The sequence below is a fragment of the Xyrauchen texanus genome, chromosome 1, assembly GCF_025860055.1.
Source record: "Xyrauchen texanus isolate HMW12.3.18 chromosome 1, RBS_HiC_50CHRs, whole genome shotgun sequence".
NCBI lineage: Eukaryota > Metazoa > Chordata > Actinopteri > Cypriniformes > Catostomidae > Xyrauchen > Xyrauchen texanus.
The window spans coordinates 14892047-14914731 of record NC_068276.1 but is presented as its reverse complement, the minus strand read 5'-3'; the positions used below and the strand labels follow the sequence as shown (position 1 = coordinate 14914731).

The 22685-nt window shown below is 38.0% G+C and overlaps 1 protein-coding gene across 1 annotated transcript; it reads left to right on the top strand.

Annotated features, from left to right (window-relative positions):
• Positions 1 to 5889: 5889 nt before the first annotated feature.
• On the top strand, positions 5890 to 22594 carry LOC127650103 (transcription factor E2F8-like). The gene is made up of 14 exons (XM_052135304.1): positions 5890 to 6136; positions 7137 to 7227; positions 7415 to 7666; positions 8556 to 8712; positions 8806 to 9117; positions 9837 to 9998; positions 10536 to 10673; positions 10831 to 11034; positions 13049 to 13133; positions 13245 to 13704; positions 15086 to 15403; positions 15551 to 15686; positions 16119 to 16441; positions 21799 to 22594. Exons 2-14 carry the CDS (start codon positions 7144 to 7146, stop codon positions 21958 to 21960), a joined length of 2793 nt encoding a protein of 930 aa, XP_051991264.1. The 5' UTR covers positions 5890 to 6136; positions 7137 to 7143; the 3' UTR covers positions 21961 to 22594.
• The last annotated feature ends 91 nt before the right edge of the window (positions 22595 to 22685 follow it).

The following is a 22685-nucleotide window of genomic DNA, read 5'->3' as shown; positions in this document are numbered from 1 at the left end:
CAACATTATGAAGCATGTGCACGACCTGTCAAACCATGCCTCCAACTATATTGGGCATTATTAAACAAGCCAATAGAAAGGAAGCACACTGCATAACCATTACAATAAACCCTACACATGTAGAACCAGGGTTAATCTAGTCAACGAAATCACTGATGAATATGTTGATTGACCAAGGGTATATTTAATTTAGTCGACGCTAATGAATGCGGGACAAAGGCGCATCATGGAGATAATTTTAAGATTTTATTAAAGCATACTTTTTTCTGAAAATATGACGAGAAAACAATTATACTGCAAGATATAAACAGTGCAAGATAAACACCGTAGAGAAACATCGGTCCCACTTTATATTAGGTGTCTTTACCTATTATGTACTACCATTAAAAACAAACACTACAATGTATTTATCGTGTAACTACATGTAGTTTTGCAAAATTCGCACAAAATTCACATTTGTTGCTACTGAAGTTGAGGTACAAGTAGGTTTCGGAGTAGGGTTTAGGGTAAGCGTTGGGGAAGGGTTAGGTTAAGCACATTGTACCAAATGCTTAAATGTGCAATATTTAAAAATGTACTATTCACCTTTTTTTGCCAATGTGTGAATGGCTTGTAACGCAACTTAAAAATGAGCCCTTCCCGAACTTCCTAGTTTGCCTATTAAAGCCTGTAGACTGATTTTCATATGAAGGGAGTTGGTCGGTTTTGCCGGGAAAATCCAAAGGATGTGATTAACAGCATCAACAGACAATCTGCAACACTAGGTAACGTTATCTTAGAGATGGAATCCAGCAAACATCCGGCTCCCAGCAAAAACAAATGTATCTACTGAATCCCGTCTGCCTAAGTGGGAACATGATTTTGGTTGAGCGGTTTGGTTGGAGGGACCTTCGTTCGGATCAAAACCAACCCTGAATTGGCGTTCTTCTTATTGGACAGGTAAGCTTACATAACTGCAAAGCATGTGAATTGATCTGTGTAAGTTTAACTTGATCTTGCCTGCTAATGCTGACGAATTGCAAGCTACCTTGCTTCGTAACTTTCAAATAATTTCAACGATCTTCTCTTTATACTAAAAGTCATAAATCAAATACGCTGGTTTATTGATCGTAGTACACCATATGACATACAAAACTTACAATAGTGCAACATAACAGTGCAGTGCAACAGTAAACTGTCTGGTATTGTTCGGTGGTATGTAGCTGTATGTGTGTATCAGTATGCCATGTTAGCTGATAAGTAGTTTTAGTTTAGTCTCAAAGTTTGTAATAAAACAGTCATAACTGTGTAATTTTAATTATGCTACCTCATCTGTCAGCATGATGCCAGTGAATCACGTTCAGTCTCTTTGCCTCATTGTTTTGGATGCTCGCTCGCTCGCTCGCGTCCCTATGTAGTGTGTGCACGAGCTCGAGCGTGAGCAACGGGTAGCTGGTTTGATGACACTTGAGGCACATAAATTACAAACCTTCCCTTACACCCAAAACTGTGAAGAACTCATGTGAATCTACAATACAAAACAAAGGAAGCTTTCACACCAATACTACTCAGTATAAGCCACTATACCTTTTCAATTGTACCGATATCATTAATGTATTCCAGCCTCTTTATGGATTCATCCTTCCTTCTATCATTGAATGAAGGACTATTGAGTTCACTAGGTCACTGTCATTACAAGGCCTTAATCTAAAATTCATTGCATCAGATTGAAAAAGATATGTGGGCTACACCTCAATGAGCAATTCCAAGATGAAATGCATTAACCTACCTTTATTTCTACATCTCCCAGGAAATGTCATTTGATGAACGCACATAATAAGAAAAAAATCAGTGGCAATAATAGAGAGAAAATCCAATTTATGCAATGCAAAGACATCTCTCTGGAAAACCTATATACAGTAGCAAGAGGTGATTGGGAAACATTTAGTGTTAGTTCCAGGGAGACCCCAGTTATTCCACAAACAATGATCCCAATGATAAAGCAGCTGGTTGGACCAATTCAAAACCACTGGAGTGAAAAAACAGAGAATTTTGTGCAATACTATTCACTGTGTCACATGCATATTGTGCAAATTTCTGATGTATAAATCCTTTGGAAAACTCAACCATGTAATTAATTACTTCCTTTTTGATTGTGCTCTCTTTATGCCAACTATCTTCTTTATGTCAGGGATTGTGTTCGTCTCAGCAAAGGCATAGCGTTCAAACAAGAGTTCATCATGCTGGAAAACTGGAAAACTGCAGCTGTACTTTTTGCTACTTTAATTAATTCATGTTCTACTAGAATCCCAGGTGATCTATTTAGCATATCTAATCAAGACAAACCAAAAGGAAGGTAAAAAAAGAGCTATCCACCGAATTAGGTTTTTCAGCTATTCCAGTGTTCAAAATGGTTAAGTCCTCCAAAGCTTTTCTTCAAGTCTGTCACAATCCAAATGCCCCTAAAGAATCCAGCCGGGCACCAGACAGCACAAAGCTAGACTCCTTTCTTCATGCTGGGATTTACAACAAGCAAAGCATGTCATACTTGGAGAGGCAAGCAAATGGATATCCGTTTACATGAAAAATCTGATTCCCAAAGACGGAAGTGAAACGAAGGCCTTGAGAAATCTCTAAGCCAATTAGTTCGGCTTTTGAGAAAATGATCCGCTATTTCTGAGGGGGGAAATTCGATCCGATGCAAAGGAAGAAAAAAAAACAGGTTTGTGATGCCTGCCATAAGTAATTGCCAATATAATTCTTGACCTCTTTACAAACAGTTTCTCCAGGAAATCAAACTGCTCAAACTGCTTCCATTCTAGATTGTCCAACTACTTCCTTCTATTCATGACAGCACACATTGAAGCTAAATGTGTCAATTACTGCTGATGATGGCTTTACAGAAACTGACCATTTCAGGCTCTTAATAAACATGAAACCATAATAATCTAATAATAATAGAAAGCCAAGATTTTTTTAAATACCTCAATACATGCACACTGCAAAGTCAATTAAGCAGCCATTGCACCTGGTGCTTTGCTATTAGGCCATACGCCAAGGGACGTACACGGCCTCAACTGACCATAAATCATTGGATAATGTGCAGCATGGGCAGGGTGAAAGTGTTCCAAGTTTCTCCTTCAGCATTAAAGCAAAAGGTAATGCATTTAAATTGGACATTTCAATTAGTGATTCAAGAATCAAATCCAGCAACAGCACATAGTTTACTTCAGAGGTTTGTATAACATTTAGGGGAAATGTTAAAAAGCCATTTGTAAGCATTTGGGAACATGCTCTCCTCTAAATATCACACCATCCAATCTGAAAAGAAACAAAGCGGCACAACTCACCTTTTTCTGATCTTCCAGACCATGAATCACCTGCTTCCTCTTCTGAGGCTGTGATGTAGACGCCTCGGCTCCAGGCTCAGACATCTTCCAGACAAACTCCTCAAAGTATCCACTGCACTTCTTCAAATCCAAATCCAACAACCTGTTCCAAAGTCCCTTCTTCTCACTTTGCCATCAGAGCAATGCAACCGAGCTAATTCCCTTTGCCCTAGTAATGTCCATTCATTCGTGTGAACCACTGAGTCTGGGGTAAGACAGATGTGTGATCACACCATGATGCTTTCCTTCAGATGAAGCCCAGTACGGCTGCTCTGTGGCAGGCATCACGAAAGGGTGAAGGGCCCCTGTGACCAGCGACCCCAACTTCATGATTACACATTTTTTTATTCACACTGCCATTTTCCCGGTGATCGGAAAACTTTTAAATGACATGGCTGCATGTGTTAGCAACTTTAAATCACAGTTGTCTCATGCTTAATCCTCAAAAAGTAGAAGTCCAGTGATTATTTTTGTTCCTCAATTGGTCTTCTTTACATAAGCAGGTGCATATGTGTCAGGAGGAAAAAAATACAAAAGTGACTGATTAAGAGCTAAATAAATCCTCCTAGAATTTAACTTAAAACAAAATAGAGCAAACTTTTTCTAATATTGTCACATGTAAGTGCATTCCATTTTGCTCTAGCTAACTATTACTTTCATAAGAAACTTGAGACTGTGGTGCTCTTAAACAGTGTTTGAATACACCTGCCATAAACCTATTATATACACAGTATGTTACATATGGGACAATGTATATATTTATCATGGGACATTCAATAAACATCAGTCTTAAGCCACATGCATATAAATAAACTTCCACCCCTTAAACACAAATACCAGAGCTGACATATTAATGAATGCATTATGAGACCAACTTTGATTTTTGGAAACAATCTAAGTGACCTACAAACAAATGATCATATTAAGATTGTATTTTGACATCTGTTTGCATGCACATAGATAAACACTCTTTTCAAAACACTTGAGCTAATTTATTGCTACTTCTGTTTGCATGCACATAAACAAATACTCTTTTCAAATAGGTAATCACATATCTGGCAACCAGCCCCTCCTTCATCACATTCACACGTATTGTAGTCGAGGTCCCCTGATTCTTAAGTGATGCAATTTAAAAATCTTACATTGCTCAACAATTCGGTCCTGACGCTTATAAATAAATTGTGATAAAACAGATTAAACTGCGAGCACCTATTTATAACGATTAACAAGAAAATGAGAAAACTCACCTCAATCAGGAGCGCCGTTCCTGCACTGAAGGATGCGAGCTGTTCCCCTGTCTGCGCGAGAGGAGCAGCAGCGGCAGACAGTGCACGCGGGACAAGCTTCAATCCATCACATTACGTCATTCCGCGTCTGTTTCATACCGCCAAACGTCTCCAAGACAACGCGCGCAGCGAATGCGCACGCTGTCATCTAGCGGCAGACATTGGTATTGCATGTAGCGCTATGATATAAAAAAAAAGACATACAATGCTGCAGGAATAAGATAAGGAGCCTAGATTGTTTCTTATAATTTTTTAAAGGTGAACTCAGTATTTTTTTCCCTTTATTTAAAATGTTACTTAAAAAAAATATTAGTAATTTTGAAACGTGTATAAAATCATGAAGACTCACACGAGATGAAGACTTCAGTCATACCAATAATATAGACTTTTTCACAGACTGTGAACAAAAATTAAGTGTTATTTGGAGTAAAAATGAATTTCAGGCTCAACATCTGTCTATCATAATAACTCAAAGTACTTCATAAAATAAACATAATAACCTCAGACCATCACTTTATGATATCTATGCAATCAGTTGAGGCACTGTCAAAAAAATAAATAAAAACATCAGATTGACTCTGTTAAGTATCGGCACCATAGAGCAACATGCTTTTTGATCATTTTTACAAATGTAATAGACTACTTTAAACATAAAATTAGCCACTAAGAATACACATCGATGTGAGTGAAACAGGTCAAAGGGCGTTCAGGAAAAGTTGGATTCTACCTGGAGAAGGTCCCCATGTGGAGGCTGCCATCATAGGGTCACATGACCAGGCAAAAACCTGTTATTGGACACTTTCACTCGTGGATTACATTAATAGTAAAGCTAGTTGTGAATAGTACATTTGTACAATGACATCAGTAACTAAAAAACAATTGCGTTTGAATGATGCTTCACCCATGCCACAGTGTCAAGAGTAAGTCCACACAAGACCTGTATGTCTCCAAAGTGAGGAAACATGCAGGTATAAATAAATAAATATATATATATATATTTTAGATAATAAGAACTGAATCCCTTTCTTTCATGAGAAGGGGGTCGTTAAACAGATGTGTGCTGATGCATCCAGGGCCACGTACACCCTGGGTCACCTTTAGGTTTTTACCTCCCAGCCAGACAGTCCTAAATCTAACTCCTCCCTCAGTCTGGGTTCCGCCAGCTTTGATTGGTGGAGAGACGTACGGGGGCGTGGCGTGAAGTAGCGCGCTGTGTCCGGTAACTAGGCGGGACAAATGGTCAGGCTGAGCAAATTAATCTTTTTACTACTTTAATTTGGTCGCTTAAAACTTTTCGGCAGCTATGCCTCGATAGCAGCATCTTATTCATTCATGTGACTTGAGTTAATTCACGGTGGTAGAGTTTAATCCGATTTTCTGTGTAGAATTGTGAAATATTTATCAATGAGGAAATCCTACGGATATATACAAGCACGTCTGGATTTGAGCTGAGTAGTATGTGAAAGTGGCACATTTCTCTGGGTGAGTAGTGTTTTATATTTTGTCATGTTTTGTCGTTTTTGTACATGGAGGCAAATGTTATTTGGGGTGGGTAGGTAGCTGTGAGACTTGCTGGTGTCAAGCAGGTTTGACTTAACAAAATAAAATAATGTGTGCTTGGCTAAATTCATCAGAAGCAAACATTTATTCTTTATGTATTTTACTTGAATTTATATGATAAATTCTAAGCCACAGACCGGATTGGCGGCTTTTGGAGGACTTGAACCCGCGCTAACAGGCTATGAAACTACCAGTTTTAGTGTTATGAACAAATATGGCTGTATTCTTTGTCTAAATACTCTCTGATATTCCGATATTTGCACATATTTGGACAATTATGTAGTAATGTTTATACAAATTGTATTATTAAGCATGTAAGCAAATGTAAACTGTAGCTGCCGGTTGGTCCTCTAGTAACATTTATGTGTGACTTTAAACTGCTATGTTGAAACAGTGTATTTATTTTAACATTCAGTTATACTAAAGGTGGACCACCGTTAGATTGTTTTGGGCGATTTTGTCAGTTTCAGTAAAGTTAGTTTAGTAAGTTCCGGGTTGAATAATTTGCAGTCGAGATTCCGCGCCAAGATTTAAAAAAGTGTGGAGGCGCGCGGGACACGGTGAAGTCCCGCCTCCAAGCGCCGTGCTCATTGGTCACTGTCCGTTAGGGGCGTGTTGTTTTAGAAATTCTCTGTCAGTATTCGATGGAACGCTTGTCAGTTATTGCTAAGCGCACAAACGCAATACTGGAATTTTAAATCAAAATATTTTTTGATTTATGCAGATGTATAATAATCTGTTAAATTGTAAAATTCAGTTTTAGCTGAGCCAGACGTTGATTAGAGTTACAACTGAAAAAAATATTCACGATGCTGTCTCCAAGATTGTATAATGCTGTTAAAAAACGGTAGGTCTCCTTATTTCATTGTAAATATTATTGCAAATGGACGTTGTAACGTTGCATGTGTGTTTGATCCTTTAGGTGGAAGATGAACAGCACATTACCAGACGGACATAAGGTGGTCAAGAAACCTTTAAAAAGCCCAGTCAAGGCAAGATCAACAAATGAAAATGTAAGTTATGTATATTTTTGCCTAATCAAATTTCACCTTGTTGGTTATCTTATCAACGTAACAGGATGTGTTTATTTTGAAGAACATACAGTATGTCAGTGCTGTAATAATCTAGTTACATGCCATCTGAAATTGTTTTTATTATGAGCATGCACATCTAATATCAAATTACTTTTCTGTAAAATAGGGGCATGTTTTTGTAGAGCCACAAACACCATTAAAAAACTCAGGGAAAGCTTTGATATCTGAAGCTGCATCATTGGAGAGCCATAAGATCATGGGACCTCTGACAACACCCACTAAGGGCCATGAGGCCCCATCCAGTGAGCCTTGGACACCCACATCCAATCTGAAAATGCTCATCAGCGCAGCCAGTCCTGAAATTCGCAACCGTGAAAAAGAGCGTGCTGTGGACAGCGGCGAATCTGAAAACTCACAGGTATCAGTAAAAGACAGCAGAAGAGATTTAATTACACTTCAGCAGTAAATCAGTAATAATTGCTGGGTGAGTCCCACTGGACCAACCTACGGTTAAAGGGACAGTTCATTCAAAAAGGAAAGTGCTCTCATCATTTACACATCCTCATGCCTTCCCAGATGTGTATGACTTTCTTTCTTCTGCAGAACACAAATGAAGATATTTAGAAGAATATCTCAGCTCTGTAGTTCATTTCAGTGCAAGTGAATGGTGACCAAAACTTTGAAGCTCCAAAAAGCACGTAACGGCAGCATTAAAGACTACTGTGGTTCAATCCATGTCTTCTGAAGTGATCCAATTGGTTTTGTGTGAGAAATATAACTTGTTTTTCACAAAAAAATCTGTAATAGACACTTTTCAAGAACGAATACACTTCCTAGCACCGTCTCGTGCTCTGTGCATGCATCAAGCACTTGGAAAGTTTAATCAAGCTTGAAATCATGATTGTGCATAGAGACTTCAATGGCATGATGTACATTGAACATTGGTCTTTTTTCACCCACAATTGATTGGATTGCTTCAGAAGACTTTGAATAAAACACTGGAGTTTTTGGAATTACTTTTATGCTGCTTTTATGTGCTTTAAGAAGCTTCAAATTTCTGGTCACAATTCATTTGCATTGGATGGACTAACAAAGCTGAGATATTCTTTTAAAAATCTTCATTTGTGTTCAGCAGAAGAAAGAAAGTCATACACATCTGGGATGGTGTGAGTAAATGATTAGAGAATTTACATTTTTGGGTGAACTATTCCTTTAACCACGTGGCTACCATTAAATCTTCAATCAAGCAAACCAATCCTCATTTGCCTGTCAATGTGATCATATATTTGTTTTACTCTCTCACACAGGAGCTAGAGCAAGGGGAGGAGGTCGAAAAGCATCAAATAAGTCGTAAAGACAAAAGCTTGGGTTTGCTGTGTTTCAAATTTCTGGCAAGGTATCCAAATTACCCCAATCCTGCTGTGAACAACGACATCTGCCTCGACGATGTGGCAACAGAACTGAGTAAGTAGCTCTTAACACAACTACAGTTCTTTCAGTCACGAAATCTAATTATGTTTTGTATGATCAGTCCTGATTTTTTCTATTGTCTCCAAGATGTAGAACGTCGTCGCATCTACGATATTATGAATGTCCTTGAAAGTCTAAGCATGGTCAGCCGATTGGCTAAGAACCGCTACACCTGGCATGGGCGGGCAAAACTCGCACAGACACTTTCTGTACTCAGACAAGCCGGCATAGAGAACCGCTACGAACAACTCATGCAACAGATCCGTCAAAGGAGCCTAGAGCGAGAAGAGAGGGAGTTCGACTTGGATGGGGAGGAAAAGGAGAATGAAGAAACGGCTAGTTTTGATATGGATGGAGACTCTGGTCAAACAGATCTTTCGGGAATAGATCCTAAAGCAGGTGTGTGAATGTGACATGTCTGGCACTCTGCTTAAAGAAATACTTCACCCAAAAATTCTCTCATCATTTACTCACCCTCAGGTCATCCCAGATGTGTGACTTTCTTTCTTCTGCAAGAAGATATTATAGTAGAGATAATATTAGAAGAATATCTCAGCTCTGTAAGTACATACATTGCAAGTGAACAGTGACAAAAACTTTGAAGCTCCAAAAAGCACATAAATCAGCGTTACGGTAATCTCTATGACTCCAGTGGTTAAATTAATATCTTCAGAAGAAATATAATAGGTGTGGGTGAGAACATTATATTAGAGAACATATTTACTCTAAATCTCCAATTTCAGATGTGAAAGTGAATCTAAACAGGCACCACATGTGACGTTCAGATGTGAAAGTGGAGACTTTAATATTGTTTCCTTCATGTGGTTTTTGGAGCCACAAATGTCTGATCACCATTCACTCATTTACAGAGCCAATATATTCTTCTGAAAAAATATTAATTTGTATTCTGAACAAAAGCCATGTTTCTGGGATGAGGGTGAGTAAATGATGAGAGAATTTTCAATTTTGGGTGAACTATCTCTTTAAAGCAGTCAGTACTGTACTGTACTGTGTTGTGTTAGTAATGTATTATAAAAGGTAGTAGTAGTAAAATGTCCTATTTTGTGGTGTGAGTGAAGCACAGAAAACAAATGTACTGACCTTGTCCTTTTCTGTAGCTGCAGCAAACAGTCGAAAGGACAAGTCTCTGAGAGTGATGAGTCAGAAGTTCGTCATGTTGTTCCTGGTGTCCAGCCCTCCTGTGGTTAGTCTGGAGATTGCTGCCAAGATCCTCATCGGAGAAGACCAGGTGGTGGATCAGGACAAAAACAAGTTCAAAAGTGAGTGTCCTATGTATTAAAGGGGTCACGAAATGCCTTTTGTTTTTTATTATTATTTTAATGTGTTCCTTGAGGTTAATTTACAGAATTTATAAAGTTTTATAAACATGATAATTGTTTGACCCTGTCAGAAACGCTCAGTTTTGGAAAATTCTCTCATCATTTACTCACCCTCAAGTCATCCCAGATGTGTATGACTTTCTTTCTTCAGCAGAACACAAATTAAGATTTCTCAGCTCTGTAGGTCTATATAATTCAAGGTGTATAGTGACAACATTTTTACACTCCAAAAATCACAAATTAAAATGAAGAATTTTCATTTATGAGTGAACTATTCCTTTAAGACTTGTCAGTCAACACCCACTGATATGATTGGCTTTCTGCTCTTGAACTGACCTGCTCTCTTTTTGTATCTCACTGCTACTGGGCAAAATCAGTTACAAACGAAGCACATAAGTGCAGTCGATCTGTAAAAATGAACTAAAGCACATCTGTATTTTTACTGAAAGCCTCTTTCTTGTCTTTTTCTGTTGCCAGCTAAGATCCGCAGACTTTATGACATTGCAAATGTTTTGAGCAGCCTAGAGCTGATAAAGAAAGTGCATGTGACTGAGGATAGAGGTAGAAAACCTGCTTTCAAATGGACCGGGCCAAATGACTTGCCATCTCCAAAAAGTTAGTGTTCCTTACACCATTGTAATCTTTCACATGAAATTTGTCCTGATCACAATCAAAATATTTTGCTTTAATTTAAGCATTGTATCTTTTATTCCTGTATCAAAAACAGGATGATGTTTCATCATTTACTCTGTGTATATGTGTGTTCTCACAGATGTGGAGGTCTCCACTTCATCATCAGCATCAAGGCCTCTAGAGTCTCGGTCCTCCATAGACAATTGTGCTAAAAATCTCTTTTCCTCACCTGGAACAAAACGAGGTTTTACTCGCCATCGTTCCTTGGTCAAGCTGGTCAAGAGCATACAGGACGACCGCAGAAAAATTAATTCTGCGCCATCTAGTCCCATTAAAACAACAGGTGAACCAGTTTCTAGTTGAGGTCTCTTTGAAAAGCAGTGAAAAAGAATGGGTATCTATGACGATCTGTGTTTAATAAGTAATATTAAATTGTTTGCAGCTTGTTATATTTAGCTGCATGTTACACGTTGCATTGATAGCATTTGTCAAGAACTAAACAGAGGTGAATTACAGAGGTCTGAAATCATTGAAAAGTCATCATTTTCTATTGTACAAAAAAATGTGTTAAACATTTATATTTAGTAAAAATGTAACATTTTGAAACTACAATGAACCTTCAAAAGCACAAAGCACTCAACATTAACGATTTAAAGTTAAAAACATTCAACAAGTTTTTACTAGGGATGGGCATTTTCAAATAAATTTGTAGTTCCCTCATTAAACAACTTATACTAATTTTGAATAAATAAAAATGTAAAAATAACATAAAAAACATTTGCACAAATCCAGAGCTTACATCGAAATCAATACTGACGGCATTAGTGCAGTGCACATATTGACTCTTGTTTATATTCATTTTAAGACTCTTAATGTCTTAAATTCAAATTTCCGAAATTTAAAGGTCATAAAAAGTTTTAAATATCTTAAATGATACAACAAAAGTCATAAATTTTATTTAAAGAGGTATTACATTTGGGAGCCGAAAGACCGAATATGTATCAAACTTTTAAAAGAATACAATTTGGTGAAATAAATGCATGCACTTCGTTCTTCAAAGTGAAAACGAGTCTGTTGTATTTTCTCCAAGCACGTGGAGGATTGTGTGTTTTCAGCTGTTGCAGAGCAGTTCACAATCATTAGGCCATATCAGAAATGTATGCAAAGCGATTACTAATGATCAACTGTTGATGATGATGATGATGATATAGTGTTGAGGGAATATGACAACAGGGCTCCAGAATGTGACCAAAATAATTGATTGCGACAATATTTTAAAATCTAGTCGCCACTGGCGACAGTCGGCTTGTGTGCGTTCATATGCGGTTTCATCAGACATCATCTTGTGGTTATGGAATACATCTTTAGAGCACACCAGTGTGTCTCGCGCTGCTTTACTCGTTCTGTTGTGGTAATGACCTCGCTGCACCGCATGCAACAACAAACCCAGTGCGAGAGAGTCTTGAATAAATGACTCTTTTGAAACTCTTTTTAATGAATCAACCGAAAAAACTGAGGGTTTAGCAGTTTGAATTAGATTCACTTTCTCAGTGAATCAGCCATTAGTGAGCTCACAACTGAGAGTGCAGACATTTCAAAATAAGAGTCCCATGTTTATATCGGGATTCTTTGTAATAAAAAGTCCTGTATTGTGTACTTCTTTTTTCTTCTAGTAATTATTGATTGAGATTGAGTAGCACAATAAACTGCATCTGGGATTTCATTCAATTCATTCGAAGTGTCTGGCCACCCGGTAACAGTAAAGAAAGACTAAGGCAATATTTTAAAACAGTGTATATATATATATATATATATATATATATATATATATATATATATATATATATATATATATATAACTTTTGACACTTAGGACAATTGAGGGAATTGTACACAACTATTACACAAGGTCCAAATATTAATTGAGGCCCAAGAAGACAACATACTACTATATGCTTACTTAATGTAAATATCTGTAATGCAGTACTAAATAAAACAATCTTAGCTCTTGTATTTGTATAAATTATTAAACATTTGTGAAGATTTATGAGACAAAAGAGAAGGCAGACTTATCTTCTCAACTATATGTACTGTTTATTAAACCTCCAATTAATGGGTTTGTTTCTGAACAGCAATCTAAAAAGAGCAAATCTGTGATTTGGCTACTAAAAACAGTAATTTGGTGAAAGATTCAGAGGGAGAGCACAGCATGATCCAGCAATTCCTGTGCCAGGCAAATGCACAAAATGTATTTGTAATATTTCAGTAGTGTTTTTAATGGTCAACTAACTGGTGCAGAATGAGTTATGTCGTTTCCTCGTGCACTTCCCTAGTTTTTACCTTCTCTTGTTTAATAGGTGATTCTGCAAATGGTGAGTTCTATGCAAGCAAAATGGCCCACCTTGCTGCCATCTGCAAAAGGCAACTAGATGAGCAGTCCTTGTAAGTAAACTTGTGTACCTTCGAGAAGATCAAAGGACAATTATATATCTATTTGAGTTATTAACACTATTGCATTGATTTGAGTGATTAATACTATTGCATTGATTATAGGCAACCCAAAAGAGAGGTGTCAGAGTCTCAGAATGGAAGGCCTTCAGTATCATCTGTACCATCTGAATACACTTCTGATAGCGATCATCAGCATAATGGGACTTCAGGAATGCAGATCCCAGTTCTGCCTGCAGGGGCGATCTCGTACCTTCCGGCCAAGTGCTCCCCCGTCATCCCTGTTCTGATACCTCAGCATCAGACGGGTGGATCGTATGCTGTTTACATGCACCCCACCTCTCTCAGACCGCTGCCCACCAGCCTAGCCGTGCGTTCAATGACGTTTGAGAGCCCAGGGAGTGCAAACACAAAAACATCACCCCCTGCCATGAGTAGTGCTAATCAAACCCTCCACCCATCATCACAATGTCAAGAGCCAACGAGTCCCCCGAACCTTAAACGAGCATGTGGAGAAAAGAGCTTAGAGGGGAGTCCGTCCAAAGTCCAACGGACAGAGCCAAAGGTGAGTTTATGGGATGTGTGTGCATAAGAATATATCCGAAATGTAATGGTAGTATTAAACAAGGTTAAGCTGTTGCAAATAATGTTTGGCAGCACAGAAATGACACACTTCACTTAAAACAATTTTAAAGTCCTTCAATGGGAAAATAAGTATTCATATGAACCAGCATTTAAGCCAGATTGCTAGTTTACTTTGCCCAAACAAATTGGTAGAAATTGACATCATTCAGGGTGTTAAATTGACACCAAATATCTGTACTTTTTGTGCATTGCTTATCTACTAGCCAATGTGGGGGGTAGTAACCTGTAAGTTATTTAGGATTTCATTTGACAAGAAAGCATACTTGAAAAAAACATTTACAAAAAAGTTACTCTTAAAAAAAAAATCTAATTCAATTACTGTACTTGAAAAATACAAGGATAGACATGAAACTTGAGAATTTGGAATTCCCAATGCGCTCTAGGTCCTCATGGTGGTGTAGTGACTGAACTTCAATCAGCGCATCTTATCACGTGGCTTGTTGAGCACGTTACTGCGGAGACGTAGCACATGTGGAGGCTTCATGCTATTCTCCGCGGCAACCATGCACAACTCGCCCAAGCCCCACTGAGAGACATTATTAGACACATTATAGAGACCACAAGGAGGTTACCCCATTTGGCTCTTCCCTCCCTAGCAACCGGGCCAAATTGGTTGCTTAGGAGACCTGGCTGGAGTCACTCAGTGTTTTTAGTTTTTTATTCTTTCAAATAAATCCATAAAGTAATCCATAAGACTCCATTGGTTTAATCCCTATCTTCAGAAGTGATCCAAGAATATGACAGAATGTAACTCCTTTTTCACAGTACATCTTGACATTAGTAGTCTCTAGGCATGATAATGATTTCAAACTTCCAAGTGCTTGACGCATACGTAGAGAGCTAGTTGGCACAATAGGAAGTGTAATCGAGCTGGAAATCATGATCACCAAGGACTTTGCTGATGTCAAGTTTTATTGTGAAGATTTAGTTATATTTTGGTCTGTTCTCACCCAAAATTGGTTAGATCGCTTTAGAAGATTAAATTACTTTTATGTTGCGTTTATGTGTTTTTTGGAGCTTAAAAGTTCTGGTCACCATTCACTTACATTGTATGGACCTACAGAGCTGAAATATTCTTCTTAAAAAGCTTAGTTTTTTGTTCTGGTGAACTGTCCCTTTAAAAACCCAATGACGTTCAACTACTGTATAGTGAATTATGTTATATAGTTGAATTGAAATAATGAAAACAATTTTTATAATTGGGTAAAAAATATTTACCACCCTGCCTGAACTTCTTATCTATGCATTTTATAGCCTGTACCAGTAAGGTTGACCCTTTCTGCTGTTGTGTCCTTTTAAAGAGCGCTTCTCCAAAGCTGTGTGAAATTCTCCAAGCTCGTCTGAAGGCCCGTAGGGGGGCTTTTCTCTCTAACCGCCCTTCCGCGAGAGCCCTGCATCTGGAGTTCTCCAAGCCCTCTGAGAGCCAGCCTTCATCGTTACCCGTCAGCGCAGCACCTCTGGAGCACAGCGTGGAAACCTTCCTGGAGAAGGAGGACAAGGTTCAGACCTCAGACAATGAGGCAGGACTGACTCCAGTCAGACCACCACAATCACAGGCCCAGAAACTCAGCGTTCCGATGCAGGATGTGGTGCTGCCCTCAGGACCTATACATACTGAGGTAGGAAAAGCACAGCAAGTTCTCGTATACAGATAAACTGTACAGCACCATGTCCAATTAATCTTTAGAATCCTTATTTAAGATTGATATAAAATTCTGTTTTAGATGTGATTTGCGTTTTCTTAATTCTTCTTGTTTGTTTCTCAGACTTTGATCCCTGCAGGTTATTTGATCCCGATCAACCAGCAGTCTCTCATGAGCTTTAGAGATGCACAATGCTCCACTGCAGAGAGCTCCAATGCTTCCACTCCAACTTATAATGTCTACCACACCCCAACAGCAGGTAAGCTAGGGCCATTTTGCTTGCTGCCTATTGAGGGTGTCTCAAATCAATTTGGTTCCAGAGACAAATCTTGAGTCAATCACCAAAGCCATAAATGCAATGTGAACTGATCACTCCATTTTGAAATTTATGGGGGAACCCGTTTAACGTTGTTCAGAGTCCTCCAATCTGTCACTGGCAAAACATTTATCATAAAATCATGAAATATTTGCAATTTATATTTTGCTTTCAAAAAATACATTTTGCCAGAATAAATGGCTATTTTTAATAGCCGTCAATAGAGAAACTTTTTGCTCACATAATAAAATAATTTTCATTTTTTTTTTTTTTTCCTCTCTTCGTCACTCTTTCTTCCCCTTTAGTTTTGGTTTATTTGTACAAGTCCTTTTCATTAATGGATCAAACGATTACCTGTATTTTTTTCCTTCATAGGTTCCCGACACGTTCTTCCTCAAGAAGTCACCCCCACCCGCCTCCCTCTCCATCGAATACCTCCTTTCTCTCCGTTCCCTCCTCACGGCCATCGTATCCACAGTCCCAGTCCTGCCATTCTCAACTTCACCCTGCAAAACCTAGGTCTTATCCCTGGCACAACCACACCAAACTCTACTCCAGAGCAGGCCAGCCCCATGCCATCCCCTTTCCCAGGCCTGCCACCACGGGGCATGATCTTTGTGAAGCCCCTCTCTCCTGCTCGAGCTCTGCAACCAGCCTCAATACATGGGCAACCCGTCACCCTCATCAGCATACCCCAGGTAAGACCACTGTGAATACTAGGGAGGTCCTATTAAGGAATATTGGTGGGGGGCATGGGTAGCTCAGTGAGTATTGATGCTGACTACCACCCCTGGAGTCATGAGTTCGAGTGACTCCAGCCAGGTCTCCTAAGCAACCAAATTGGTCAGGTTGCTAGGGAGGGTAGAGTAACATGGGGTAACCTCCTTGTGGTCGCTATAATATGTGGTTCTCACTCTCAGTGGGGTGTGTGGTGAATTGTGCGTGGATGTTGCAGATAATAGCGTGGGCCTCCACATGAGTTACGTTAACGCGCTCAACATGCCATGTGATAAGATGCGCAGATTGACGGTCTCATATTTGGAGGCAACTGAGATTCGTCCTCCGCCACTATGAGGACTTAGAGCACATTGGTAATTGGGCATTCCAAATTGGGGAGTAAAAACTAATTGGTACCATAATGATAACAAATAACTGGGAAAATATATAGTAAGCCAGTCATTATTGTGAAAAAAGAAAAACAACATTCACTCTTAGTACATGGCTACTTGACAAATAAATGAATAAGCAAACTTAGAAATATTGATTTGAGTTGAAGAAATGTTATATCAGAGACTTTTAAGAAATCTGTTGCCTGAGAAAATGGTGAATTATGCAGTGTTGTGGTCATTATACAAAAATATTCGACTTTGACTGCAAGCTTTTAGTCTAAATAGTAGGACTCAATAAAAAACTAGATATTCCGATGCATCGCAATCTTTGTTTGCCTATGCCTTTCGCATGCCTACGATTAGCCACTGGCTGGTAAATGTTCAGATTTCTCTCATCAATGGTTTAAGTAATATAGTCAAGTCAAATTTATTTGTATAACGCTTTTCACAACAGGAGTTGTTTCAAAGCAGCTGTACATGAAATTATGCTATAACAGAAAATGAATGAATATAATGCCAGTATTAGTTACTTGTGTTTTGATCTATTAGTGTAGTAGTATAAATAGTAAACTAAGTATTGTGGGTCAATGATTAAAAAATGTATATATATATATATTAACTATAAGTTATTATCCCAAGAAATGGATAGAAATAGAATAAAATTAGCATAGATGCATTCAGTTTAAAGCAGGGTTAAAGAATAAGATAAGTGTTTTCGGCTCCGGCAGATGTAACTAAACATTTATGCATTTGGCAGATGCTTTTATACAAAGCGACTAACAGAGCCCTTATTACAGGGACAATCCCCCCGGAGCAACCTGGAGTTAAGTGCCTTGCTCAAGGACACAATGGTGGTGGCTGTGGGGATCGAACCAGCGAATTTCTGATTACCAATTTACCAGTTATGTGGTTTAGACCACTACACCACCACCACTCCAGCAGCATAACTATGAATTGAGGGATAAATGAGGCATGGCTGAATAGATAAGTCTTTAGTCTAGACTTAACTGAAGAGAGTGTGTCTGAGTGCCGAACACTGCTAGGGAGACTATTCCATAATTTAGGAGCCAAATATGAAAATGATCTCCCTCCTATTGTGGATTTTGATATTCTCAGTATTGTTAACAGACCAAAGTTTTGTGATCATAATGAGTGTGATGGATTATAGCATGATAGAAGGCCATTAATTATAGTGGAGATGAGGGTCAACACCGCATGAACTTTTACTGCATGTTGAGAGTAGGCATGTGATGGTATCAAATGTTCATTTCATGATAATAAAGATTTTATCACGGTATTGAATTACATTACAAAAATGAGCTGAAAGATAAACAAACTTTATTGTTGTTCTCTTAATAACAAGTTGAATTTATTGCATTTTTCAATACCAAACTGGTCTTTAAATTAACAGATAACAAAGAAAACTACCATCAACACCATAGATACACAACCAACTATAACATTTAGCTGACATCTTAATATTTAAATAGTCAGTATGCTATGGGTCTACTGATCATTACAGATCATTACAGACCATGTCTTGTTGAGACTAATGTTAAAGTTAGGCTAGACTAATTTTATCAAGCCATCTCCTAGGCTACAACAATAGTGTGCATGTTTTTGTTTTGTATTGTTTTCTGGATAGCAAGCATGCTAATATATAGCTATGCGCTAAATGTAATAACCGCAAGTTCACTCACGGTGTATGGAAATGTACATTTGCGTGGCAAATTTCAGTATTATCTGATTCCAACTGTATTTTTGTTGTTACTACGAAAGCAGACGTTACTACTGGTATGTAGCTAGCAGATAGTTTTAGCGAACTACTCTCTTGCCACTGGAAAGCAAGCTAACATTGTCTGCAAATAGCAACAACAGTTCACTTTCTTTTTCATCATTGTTATTACTTAGCTAATTGTCTCATATTGTTGTTTCTGAAATTTCAAAAACAGTTTGGAAAAACAAGCAAAACTGATACAACTTACCATTATCTCAATCTGCATTTTTATGGAACCCAAAATACTTCCACTATAATGACATAACCCTGCTAGAAGGTGGATAAAGAGTCGGCTGCATTCCTCCTTCAGCCATACTTCTAGTTCACGCTGGTTTGTTTACACCAGAGAGCGCATCTATCATTTGTGCCGCATACATGCAGTCTTGTAAATCTCAGTTCGATGATGGAATAAAAACTACTCTGTGATCAGAAACAAATTGGCTAAAAGGTTATCTAGAACTATCTATGGTATTTTGAAATGATGATTACCTTGTTGAGTAGTAAAAGAGGTCCACGCAATTCATTTATCATCAAATAATGTTTTTCTTAATATCCATTCTGTTCTTTATAGTCAGATGTTGATCAAGAAAATTAAGTTAAAGCCTAGTTCTAATCAGCATGGATGCTGTCTAGAAGTCATTCGACTACACATTCTACAATGTGTGCTCTTAAAGAGACAGTGTTGTTTTTAATCACGTGTTCTACAAATCAATGTAAATAGTACAAATTACGCATGTAAACAATAAACAGTAACTCATATATATATATATATATATATACACATTAGGGGTGTAATGGTTCTCTGTAAAAAAAAAAAAAAAAAAATGTACGGTTAAAATCTGGTTGGTGGAGGATGAATCTCAGTTGCCTCCGAGACCATCAATCCACGCATCTTATAATGTTGAGCGCGTTACTGTGGAGATGTAGCGCGTGTGGAGGCTTCACGCTATTCTCCGCGGCATCCACGCACATCTCACCACACACCCCACCGAGAGCGAGAACCACATTATAGTGACCACGAGGAGGTAATCCCATGTGACTCTGCCCTTCCTAGCAACCGAGCCAATTTGGTAGCTTAGGAAACCTGGCTGGAGTCACTCAGCACGCCCTGGATTCGAACTCACAACTGCAGGGGTGGTAGTCAGTGTCAATACTCGCTGAGCTACCCAGGCCCCCTCTTTTTTTTTGTACATTGCAAATACTGAACCGTACCAAAACATTTTGAAAGGATGTCTTTGGAGGAGATGCTCGAGTTCGCTGAATAAACAGATTTTGTGAAAACGTCTTTATCAACTGACCACCTGTCCACTAATCTTCAATAAGTCTTACACTAAAGAATCCTTGCAGAGTAAACTATGTGCAGAGTTTAGTAACATAATATTTTTGTTATTTTAAGAGAAGTCACGGTCGATTTTACGACAGTTATGTGTCAGTTTACGGCTCAACCCATTCATTTGCATTAGGGCTGAAATGATTAGGCAACGTTATTGACAATAAACATTTTCTACAAAAATGTTCATTGTCAAATAGTCATTTGATCTCGTTTAACATAACATGAGATCACAATAAACTGTAATGATGACGCATGAGAGCAGCACTGCAGTTCGCACAAGACTGAGGAGAGGAAGAATTACACAGATCACAGTCCAGATGCCCTCTAAACTTTCCAAACAGCTTTAGGTGATGTAAATCGCAAAGTATGAGGGAATTATACAAAAATACCAAATAAGTAAATACAGAAGCACTCTTGTTGTGGTATAAGTGGAGCTGGAGCTCTTTAAAGGAAACACCCCGGTGTTACATCTTAAATGCAGTTATATTTAATGCATTATAGCTTTATTAAAGTTCAAATAATACAGAAGCAGATCATGTAAATAAGTACAAACTCCGACTCTGGCATTTCTATCTGCGGTCAGCGCCTCGTCAATGAATTGTGTGAATGTCCCAATCTGAAGGGGAGAGATTGAAACTGCATCCGGCTGAGAAACACTCTGTCGTGGGGATGCTCATCCCTCGAGCTCGCTAAAGCTAGATTATAACGTGATGGCTCGCAACTTTTTGAATCATAATATATGTGTCACTGTGCATTTCTTATCGCGAAGAAAATTGGCAATACGCAGCTTTATTATTAGAAGAGAATTAGTTTTTAGTGAGTTAAAGATGGATTGAATTGAACAGAAAGGTGAGAGAGGGTAAATGTTGCTTCTCAAGTCAATTTGTCTTGTTTTAAGGATTTTTAGACAATTTTAAATGGAAAACAAAACTAAAACACTTAATATAAAGTTTTTCTTTTTTTTTTCTTTACTGAATTAAACTTAATAAAAAGTTTTTTTTCTCCCCTTTAATTAAGTGAATGTCATTTAGGGGTATTTTTAAAAGATTTTCCTCTTTATTGTTAGTAAGCATGTTTAATACAACCTTTTAAGTTGGGACACAAGCAGAATAATCGGTTAAGAGCTAATGATTAATCGTCGCAATTATCGCTGAATAGTCAAATAAGCGTTAGAATAATCGATTATCAAAATAATCATTAGTTGCAGCCCTAATTTTAATGGTATCTGCAAGCTGTGATTTACTGTCGTAACACTCTGAACACAGTTCATTGACGTCATAGCCATTATATAATTGGCTTTGAACACTCACGTGATCCAACTTGACCATTTTACTACCTCCTGTGGTAAAGCCGTGGAGGTTGACATCTCAATATAAAAGAATCTCTGGTGTGGTTTGTCGTCTTTACAACTGCATGTTCCCTATACAGCTGGAGTTTCACTTACTGCCCCCGGTTGAAAACAGGCTGTACTTCATATAGATTAATTATATTAATCTAGAATCTCACATCGTTTTAAATAAGGCTGAATCTGAGCATTTAATGGTTTAAAAAAAAATAAAAATATCAAGCAGTCATACGTATCAGGGGTGGCATGAGGTTGACTAAATGATGAGAATTTTCATTCATATATAGTATGTACCCATGTCATTCTTTGACATTTAAAATGAGTTTTTCTATGGCTTGATAAGAATTCAGGTAATCTGTGATTTGTAAACAACACAAAGTCTCACCTAATTTCCAGGTCAGTTTCTCAGACCCTCCCTGAGTTTGTGTGAAAAGCCCTTTTTTGTCTTTTGTTTAAACACTCAATTTACATACTCATTCTCCTTCCTTCAGGCTTTAGTAACCACACCCAAAGGCAGTCAAACCCTCCAGCAGAGTTTCTTCCACACCCCCATCTCCTTCCCTACTGTAACCAACACCACGGCACCACGAAACATCTACATCCCTCAGAGAAAGCTCGATATAAGTCCAGAAGACACACGGGGAGAATACTGAGGACAACCACGCCTGCAGTCCTTATGCTGCTAAAAATCACAGTTCATCTGTTTGAGCCTGTGTGTGTTTGTGTGCATGCGTGTGTCTTCTGATCGGTGTTTTATGTTCACCCCTTTACTATTATTTTACTATAGGGTCTGCATTAACTTCATGTTTATCTGTGGTTCTCAATGCTTTTCTTGGTGCTGAGACTTTGATGAAGGCAGGAGAGCATGCAAACATGGTGTTACTTTTTAGCAGGAAGGAAGTTCAGGGTCTATCTAAAAATAAAAGCACAATCCAGGTGGCCTTTCAAAATAAGGTATTGCCTCAAAAATGCTGTAAATGCATAGTTAGAAAAGGACGAATGAACAAAGAAATGGTGCAAAGAATTGTATTAAATGGAAAACTAATTTCAGGGATTCTAGGAATTGCCAAACCTTTAATTGTTTATAAGAACCACAGAATATTAAATTGCCATACTTTGGTATTGTTATGATATATTAATATGAGAGAATGTTGTTAGATTGAGGGTGTTATGAAATATTGTAGATGTATTTTATGTTAATGAAATGTAGTAATATTTCAATCTGCAGATCATTTATATGAGCTTTCTCCAGTACAATCTGGTTTCTATGTAATAAAGATAAATGAATGTGCACTAAACATGAATTTACTTTGTCTGTCATGGTTTACTGTTAATTGAATAATTAAGGGAATTTACTTCCCTATTATGTATTCTCTAA

Coding starts and splice junctions, on each gene's coding strand:
- LOC127650103 (XM_052135304.1), top strand. CDS start 7,144: ATGAACAGCACATTACCAGACGGACATAAGGTGGTCAAGAAACCTTTA. Junction 9,999..10,535: donor GGACAAAAACAAGTTCAAAA/GTGAGTGTCCTA, acceptor TTCTGTTGCCAG/CTAAGATCCGCAGACTTTAT. Junction 16,442..21,798: donor CCCTCATCAGCATACCCCAG/GTAAGACCACTG, acceptor TCCTTCCTTCAG/GCTTTAGTAACCACACCCAA.